This window comes from Papilio xuthus, unplaced genomic scaffold (assembly GCF_000836235.2).
Source record: "Papilio xuthus unplaced genomic scaffold, Pxut_1.1 DF828142.1, whole genome shotgun sequence".
In the NCBI taxonomy this organism is placed as follows: domain Eukaryota; kingdom Metazoa; phylum Arthropoda; class Insecta; order Lepidoptera; family Papilionidae; genus Papilio; species Papilio xuthus.
The window spans coordinates 2,010,116-2,019,325 of record NW_013530507.1 but is presented as its reverse complement, the minus strand read 5'-3'; the positions used below and the strand labels follow the sequence as shown (position 1 = coordinate 2,019,325).

Below are 9,210 nucleotides of genomic sequence, written 5' to 3'. Positions count from 1 at the left end.
TAATTCGCTTTAAATTAAATAATCCTAACCTTGTTCTAAATAAATGATATACATACATGATAAGTGATATAATTTCTTTTAATATCATTTTATATTTAAAATGCAAGTTTTTTGAAATTCGAACAAACTGACGAAATCTCAATAAAAACAGTCAACTCAATTAGCTGAATTAAGTAATTAAATACAAGAAAAAAATTAAGCTTCTTTACCTGCACACACTAGTTTTTTTTTTATAACAGAAGGGGGCAAACGAGCAGCGGAAACACCGAGTTTATCCATTCTCTGTCCATAGACATCCGCCTTTGGAGATTTGATGCCTTCCATTAATTGACTTGCTTTTCCTAAGCGTCCCAATGCATTCTCGTAATATTTACGTACATTCTGCCTAAGATATTAGGGCCGGTGGGTGTTGAGTTGATCACTTGATCAGAGTTTTTATTAAGTTACTTAAGTTGCTTTATAAAAATGACAATTACCTAACTTTCTCTTGAGTGAAATTGAATTACGAAATTACGAACACGTAAAAAAAACTTGATGTTAAATTCGCTTTGTTAAGCATAAGTTTTTAAATCTAGTTAATCACCTAATGGATTAAAGATATAACGAATTTATTGATAAAATTAATAGTATATAAATAACATAAAATCACTAATTCAGTGTCAGTCTACTTCAGGCTAAAAGTAAGTACTAACATTGATATTTTTATAATACTTTCTCCGAAGTCTAGAAGTTGATTTAAGACTTAATTATTTTATAACAATCATTTCTTATAAATTAATTTAGTATACTATTCATCGCTTATTTTCGTAGTTTCCTTGAGCCTTGTGTTATTTCAAAAACTTATAAGTATAGTACGGATTATGTTTCTTTTAATTACTCTTTTTAACAATAGCCACATTTTGATTTGCCTTTACTTTTTCAGAGAAGCATCATGAAATTAGCAATCGCTTTTGCGCTCTTCGCTGCGGCGTCAGCTAGCATCATTCCGCCTTCGGTGGTCGCCAGCACCAACCCAGAGGTGCAGGAGATCCTCGCGGCCATCCAGAATCCGGCTACCGACCCTGTCACCGCTGCTGCCCTCGAGCAGTTGCTCCTCGAAGTTCTCGGTGTTGCCAAGCCAGAGCCTATTCACGTTGGACCTGCTATCGTTGACAAGGAGCCTATTCACGTTGGACCTGCCATTATTGACGAGTATGAGCCAATTCATGTCGGACCCGCTATCGTCGATAACTACGAGCCAATTCATGTTGGGCCTGCTATCGTACAACCTGCGCCTGTTGCTTCAAGTCCCCTTGTTCAGATCACCTTAAACGTGCAGTCGTCATCTGACGTCGCTATTGAATCGGACCTCTCCCCCGCACCCACCCCCGTGCAAGTTGTTGAAGAAGCTGAGGTACCAGAACCCATTATCGTGGTTGACAAGCCCGAGCCTGTACCTGTCATCACTCTGCCTGAAACTATCAATTAATTATACGAAATATAATATACTTGATTATCTAAATTACTAAAATATGTACTCTTTATTTACTCGACTCTATGTATAATACATTAAACTATTCACTTTAATCCTTTATTTATTTTTACATAAGATGGTTTGAAATTTGTGAATGGTGTTTTCATGTTTGCAAAGTTTTTTGCTTTTTTCATTGCAATGAAAATTTTTTATGAAATGAATGGAAAGTGTTGCGTATGACACACGTTGGTTAACTATTAATTACATATGTTGTAATAATTTACCATCCCCTGACAGCGATGTCGATTAGTCAATAATATCTTTATATATAAATATTTTCACTATCAATATTGTCTAGAAGATTCACTAGATAAGATTTATACAGACAGAATAATTTACGATGTGACTTATACAACCCGGATGGGTGTAAAGATCGCTAAATAATTAATCCTTTTTATCAGTCATTGCAGTGACAAAGTTTCCTGTCTATAATATTTCATATGAGAAGGTGATCTGCAGTAACGGTTTTAGATCTACTAGCATCCAGGGAGAGATTGCTTCGGCACCCTCTTAACTTTTAACAGAGTTAGTTGAGAGGTAGATGAAAAAACCTATATCATTACTTGACAATTTTGTTCCAATCAATTCTATTTATCGATAAATAAATGCGATCATAGCTTTTGTGATAAAACTTACAAAGCACGGAATATTTACTTGATAATCATAAAATTAAAGATTATATGATATTGTGATAAGTATAATTCAAAACGCCTGGTACAACCGCACAGCAAAATTTTAATTCGTTACTGTGGTAAAAACTGGAGGCGTTTATTTTTATTTTCAGGTACTCTCGAAACTTTGCTACGTAGTTTTGATAGGCGTAATTTAAAAATTAAAAACGCAATAACCAACACAATGTCGCAGCCATAGGATGGATTAAAGAGTCTAATATTTGTTAAAATTTGTATGAAATTTGATGTGGTACTTTACGCCCGATACGATATGCTCTACATCTGTGCCAAATTTCGTCGAGATCTGGGAGCCGTTCTGGTGATATCTTCTAACAGTCATCCATACATCCAAACTTTCGTAAGAATTAAGATAAAATATTGTTGTCAATACTTAAAGTTTATTATTTACATTCGATACATATCTCTTTACTATTAATATTGTGAAGAAAATAAACTAATACGTTTATATAATAATTTTGGAAAAGATAATTTTTAATTGTTTTCTGTCAGAATTTTTAATTGATAAAAATAAATATTTTAAATAAATTGATATTGAACTGTAATCGTGTGTTCGACTATTTTCTTAAAACTAAAAACTGTCATAGAGAAGAATGTTGATTAATACGGTGAAATTGTTGAAGAAATTAAAGAAAATTTAGAAATGTAATAAATATATTAGAAATAGTCATGTATCAGCTAATTTAATAACTCTAAAGTATGCCGGTTGTTTGATAATAAACTCTTTATCGTGTAAGATACAATATCTTTAAGCTTTTTATAATACAGGATCATAAATTGTACATACGTGTATTTGGAAGCGGGGAGGTGAGCATTTATTAAGTCATATAGTACTTATGTGCTATGGCACAAGTATTATCATAAAAATATTAACAGAAATACTTTAATAAGTATATGACATCTTATCTCTATACGACTATACTGTCTACACAAGGAGTTTGTGTTCTACCAAAGAGGTGGCATACTGGCCACCAAGACCTTTGCCTTTTTATTAAAGGAAAAATATAAATGTGAAAGAGTAGAGAATCGCGCGGGAAGTTAACAACGAGAAGTAGTCGCTAATAGTGATTGAGAGAATTATTATTGTAAATATCTATAAAGTTATAATATAAGGATATGTAACAACGAATAAACGCATTTTGTCTGTTATCATTTATACACTTATAACAATTAAATCTTTTACAAAAATGGACTGGCTCACCTTGTCCACAAATCATAGAAAACAGAGGCGGAGTAGGAATAATCTGCATTTTATGTGATGAGGTACCGACTAGATCTTAGTCATCTACCCCATCTTAACGTCTTATAAGCAACGGATAGAAAAGGGAAACATGTTTATTTTAACAGTAAATTTGACTACTGTTCACCTTGAACCAACTAAGGATGTTTCAACTAGTGGTGTATGGTGCTTTGGCCCAACCATTGTTGGATTTAGCACACGGCGTCCGAAGCATGGTACTAAAGGCTTTGTAGAAATGTAAATATTGCTTTTTCTTTTTGGTATTATCATTGCTTGTATTTCTTTTATTGGTTTGTTGCTTGCTTGTATACTTGTAGTTGTAATTAGTTCCTAAGTTGAATGTTATATGACTGACATATTCAAAAGAACGAAAGTCCCTACAAAAAATGAACAAAAAAAACGGGATGTTCAAAGGAATAGACAAATATGCATATTAACACTTATTTATTTAGAACTTTAGATTTTAACACTCAAATCATTTTTAGAAGCGTCCAGTTGTTTGCGTCGAGTAGGATTAAACAGGCACGGGAATGACGGGGTTAGCGACGTTGACTGCGTCGGGATTGAAAGACGGGTCAGGTCTCTCGATAACCTGGCCTGGGTGCACTGGCGCGGGAGGTTTGATGGTCTCGATGACAACAGGGTTGCCGGCAACAGCTTTGTTCACCTTGATCAAAATGTGGACTAGGGGTGGCAGTTCAGGGACAGTAACGGCACCACCATCGGGAATGGGGAAGGGAACGATAGCGGGTCCAACGTGGATGGGTTCGTACTCGTCAACAATAGCGGGTCCAACATCGATGGGCTCTGGCTTGGCAAGGCCAAGGACTTCGAGGAGCAGCTGCTCAAGGGCAGCGGCGGTGGCGGGATCGGTGCTCGGGCTCTGGATGGCCGCGAGGATCTCCTGCACCTCGGGGTTGGTGCTGGCGATGACTGCCGGTGGCAGGACGCTGGCCGAAGCCGCGGCGAAGAGGGCGAATACGATGAAGAATTTCATTGTTGACTGGATTGAAAAAAAGAATTGTTAGAAAACAAAAATATAAAAGCGAAAACAAAAATGTCAGTTTTACTTACTTCAAGGTTCACTTGGTAGTTCACCGAGGTATTCAATGCATTACTACTATTCGACAGTGTATTTATATGTAACATTATCCATATTGTCGTTTAATCCAATTTAGATACGGGGAATTTTATGCTTTTTAATAAAAAAATTACTTTGATGCAAGCTCGATTATTTTATTGCATTAGAATTCCTTACCTAATTGGAATATTCATGTTTATATTTTTTATTATAATAGTATATTTTGGAATAAACATTCAGGATTTTTTATAACGATATTCAGGTACAGAAAAATATGTTAAATTGGACATGATGTGATGACAGATGTTTTTATTGTAAAATGTTGTAGATGAGTTGTTAAGGCGTTTTCCTTTTCGCTAAGAAAGGGCTAGGGTCATATAAAAAAACTCAAGGGAGAAACACAATCTAGATATTAATAATAATTATGATAATCACAAGGCCTACAAGAAGTGGAGAGAGTTTTTAAACAATGATGATATCATCAACATAGGATGTTTAAATTACAAGTATTCATAACATTTAATTTGAAAACCTGGACCCCGAAAGATAATAAGATTGGAAGAAATATGCTCATAACGAAAATGGACTCTTTCCTGTAACTTCAAAAAACATATGTTTTATTATTTTTGTATATTTTGAAGCGAAGTTATGACGATAGTTAAGTCAAAAAGGACAGCTTGGATCATCTTTAATCTTTTAACACTTCTGATATATGACAGTGCGTCTTGATAATTCTTCAAATCTAAATTAGCGACTGATATCACAAATATTTATTACAGTGATCTATTCTTTGTCTGTTGCGTGATAATACGTCATTTGTCAATTATTAAAGGGACAAAAAAAATTGAATTAAAAATAAATGACGATCTTACGGGGTTCCGTAAACGAGGCCACGAGCATGTAATTATAGTAAACGACGCGGCATCTAATAATTGTAAGGAAGAAAACCCGACACTGTTACGGTGTATCTGCGCAACACTAGCCTTATTAAAATGTCAATATTTATGTCACCTCACTAATCAATCTGACACTTGACTTGGTAACGAAAGCGCGCCATTCTCTGTAAATGATTCTAACTAATTATGTCTAAAATAATGCATAAATGTAAGAAAATAGACACAACTCTTGGTAATAGGAGTGAGTTTATGCGTTTTATGTTATTACTAGCGATTGCTCACAACTCAGTTTTTGGGGAATTAAATAAAACAACTTAATAAGTAGCAAATATGTTCTTCCAGTCTATGTCCTACATCTATGCCTAATTTCAACAAGATCTGTTAAGCTGTTCTGGAGATACCTTCTAACAAAATCCATCCATACATCCAAACATTCGTGTTTATATTAGTAAGATAAGAAGTTAGATGTCTATGATTGTGAAAACAAGCATATTTTGATTCTTACAGATCTTTGTAGCATACGGAATAGGTACTAATCGTATACAATTTTTTTGTTTTTCATTCAAAATTTGCAATATGTGAATGAAATTATTAATCATCAACATTTTACTGTACATTTAATCTTCTCTTTATAATATTTTAATACCTTAGCTTCCGTTGAAACTTATGTATGGATTACCTTATAGTAAATTATATTTTTCATCGCGTATTTATCAAATTATTAAGATTAATATAAATATCCGGTTTGATAAAGATTCATTCAATAAAATGTTATGGTAATTGTGAGTTTCCACTGCCGAGGTAACTACAAAAACATTGTTTACATTCAAATACATATTTATCTATTGCGTAAGAAATGAAAAATTACGCTGATACAATTTTTAAACTTCGGCGTATTACGAGGGTGTCAGCTTGGTTACACCAGAGAACTATTGTTTACTGACGAAACCACGTGCGATCTGCTACTTACAAACTTCTTGAACTATCAAATGAAACAACATAGGTAAATTATTATATTTTATTAAAAATAAATCTGAAAAGTAACAATTATTTTTAGTACTTCTAGACATTATTAGTTAGAATCCTTTTGCGCGAATGGCGCGATAGCGTTGATATTTTAATAAGGCTAGTGTTGCGCCGATACACTGGCATAGTGTCAGATTTTCTTCCTAACACTACCTATTTATATTAATGTGAGAATTGGGTCTTAGCTTCTACGCTACGTTTGTTTTATGTACTCGTATATTACCAGTTGTAAATATCCCCCTACACCAATGTACTAAAAAGCAGCGACTAGGGAGGAGTGGCGGCGCCTGGTAAAGCGGGTCACTGATACTTGATGACCACGACCAGTCTGAAAAAACTGTAACGACGAAGAAGAATATTTATATTTTTTATCTTACTATGGCATGTCAACTGGACCTCACTAGGCCCGACATAGCAAACATTAGGACGGTTTTTATGGGGCTTTTGAAAGTATCTAACATGTACGCGGTAGTAACATAGATACGCACCAGAGGTCCTTAAACTAAAAACTGATAGCGGAACAGGAGGGCGACATAGCGCCGCAATAAAAAACTGTGTTTTTTATTCTTTTTATATATCTGTGTGCAGATAGACTATGTTTTTGTATTACACGCTGATAATGGTGCGGGCAAGATAATTATGAAATTAAAAATATGATATTATAAAATTATTAACATCCTGCCTGTTCAACTGGTCAAATATTATAACCTCATAGGAGCAAGAGATCAGTATTTTAGAACTCTTACCCTCTTCCACTATCATTCATCTATATATATAAAAGAAAGTCGTTTTAGTTACACTATTTATAACTCAAGAACGGCTTTACCGATATGGCTGAAAATTGATGAGGAGGTAGCTTAGAGCCAGGAGACAGACATAGGATACTATTTATTCATTTTTTTTCCCGAATTTATGCCTTGAAGGGCTGCTTTTTATTTAACTTACTAATAATATAAATGCGAATGTTTAGATGGATGTGATGTGGATGGGTGTTTGAAGATATCTCTAGAACGGCTGAACGGATCTCGATTAAATTTGGCATACGTATAGAACATAGTCTGAAAGAACACATAGGCTACACTAATTAAGTTTTTTTTATATATCCACGCGGACGGAGTTGCGGGCGACAGCTAGTTTATTATACTGACAAAAATTAAAACAACTGAAATTAGGTTCTTCATCGTTTGACTTTTTGCTCGGTTGATGGTATGGTAATTTCGAATAATGTCGGTAGGTTAACGATAGATGACTTATATGTCCGTTCCATTCCAATACAGTGCTTAAACTTTCTACGGAGTACTGAGGTATTTCGGGATTAATATTTTATTTTGACTTTTATTTGCAACACTGAATGTTCAGCTGGTTTTATTAAAAAAGTTTAGCAAAATTGCATCCTTGAAAATACATATACGTAATTACAAACTCTATATGATCTAATAAATGCAATTTAAAAAGAAGGATGGGTCGCCTTCTTATTGCTCTTTGTAACAGATTGAAGTCGGTTCAGGAGCTTTTGTGGTTTCGGTTAATGTACCGGTAACATTATGAACGGTTGTTAATTTGCTAACATAGTCGTGGACATGTTTTGGTAGTCCATGGCGAGTCTGTGTATTCGCGTTAACAATAAATCTTAATAAATGTAAAATGATGGATAATAAACAAATAAAAAAATAAAATTAAGTAATTATTAAAAATATATTTATTGCATTAGTGATCTTAAATTGAAAATTTTAACGTTTTCTTACAGATCTAATTCAGCTTAGTTGAGGATGTCAGGGAGAACAACAACGGGAGCGGGGAGGATGGGGGCAACGATGACGGGTTCAGCGACGACGGGCTGGTCGACGACGATGACGGGCTCACCGACTACGGCCTCCTCAACAACTTGCACTGGAGTGGGCGCAGGGGGAACGGTCTCAACGACAACGGGGGAGCCGGGCACGTTGGTGGGCACGTTGATCTTCAAGATGATTTGAACGAGTGGGGATTGAGCAGAGGGAGCAGGGATAACGGGGGAAACTTCTTGCTCATCAACAATTGCGGGTCCAACATGGATGGGCTCGTATTCATCGATGATAGCGGGTCCGACGTGGATGGGCTCGCCAACAATAGCGGGTCCAACGTGGATGGGCTCGTACTCGTCAACAATAGCGGGTCCAACCTGGATGGGCTCAGGCTTGGCGATACCGAGGACTTCGAGGAGGAGCTGCTCGAGGGCGGCAGCGGTGGCGGGGTCGGTGCTTGGGCTTTGGATGGCGGCCAGGATCTCCTGTACCTCGGGGTTGTTGACCACCACAGCGGGTGGCAGCACAGCGGCCGAAGCCACGGCAAGGAGAGCGAAGACTGCGAAGTATTTCATGTTGTACCTGAAAGTTAAATATTAAATTTTATAAAGAGCCTTCTAGCGATGGTAGCAAAGTATTATATTTACGAAAGATAGTCTATTTTGGTCTGTGATGTGAAAGTCATATCTCTCATATAAAACAAGTTTAACCTTTTTTTTCATAAAAGGTAGTGATGAAAATCAAGTTTGTTTTGTTTTATTTATCAATATAATTACAATGCAATTATAATTGTCAAGAATTAAAAGTTACATAATTGGTAATTAAATATTTAAGATATTCATATTGACTGTCGGAGGCGGAGCTCCTGGAAATAGAAATATTATTGTTATACTTACTTGTTAGTGTTTAATTAACTGTACCATTTGTGATCGAAACTACATATTTATAGGTGAATTACAAAAGATAAATATTGATAGAAAG

The 9,210-nt window shown here is 35.4% G+C and overlaps 2 protein-coding genes across 2 annotated transcripts in view; one reads left to right on the top strand and one right to left on the bottom strand.

The window, feature by feature from the left end:
• The window catches only part of LOC106114528 (uncharacterized), a 3,878-nt gene extending 2,312 nt beyond the window's left edge, over positions 1-1,566 (top strand). The window contains exon 3 of the mRNA XM_013307776.1: positions 1,157-1,566. Within this exon, the coding sequence (XP_013163230.1) occupies positions 1,157-1,468 (312 nt within the window). The 3' untranslated portion in view covers positions 1,469-1,566. The remainder of the gene's footprint in view (positions 1-1,156) is intronic.
• A 2,303-nt stretch (positions 1,567-3,869) lies between these two features.
• Positions 3,870-9,209, bottom strand: LOC106113977 (uncharacterized). Its single transcript, XM_013307036.1, has 4 exons — positions 9,126-9,209; positions 8,207-8,811; positions 4,517-4,599; positions 3,870-4,445 (listed from the first exon to the last, which is right to left on the bottom strand). Exons 2-4 carry the CDS (start codon positions 8,802-8,804, stop codon positions 3,957-3,959), a joined length of 1,170 nt encoding a protein of 389 aa, XP_013162490.1. The 5' UTR covers positions 8,805-8,811; positions 9,126-9,209; the 3' UTR covers positions 3,870-3,956.
• Between the last annotated feature and the right edge of the window lies 1 nt (position 9,210).

What these genes read in the sequence shown, in the direction of transcription:
- LOC106113977 (XM_013307036.1), bottom strand. Translation starts at nt 8,804, where the DNA reads ATGAAATACTTCGCAGTCTTCGCTCTCCTTGCCGTGGCTTCGGCCGCT. An exon ending in TCTCCCTGACATCCTCAACT is followed by an intron (nt 4,600 to 8,206) that starts AAGCTGAATTAG and finishes ATTAAACGACAA; the next exon opens with TATGGATAATGTTACATATA. An exon ending in ACTACCAAGTGAACCTTGAA is followed by an intron (nt 4,446 to 4,516) that starts GTAAGTAAAACT and finishes TTTTCAATCCAG; the next exon opens with TCAACAATGAAATTCTTCAT.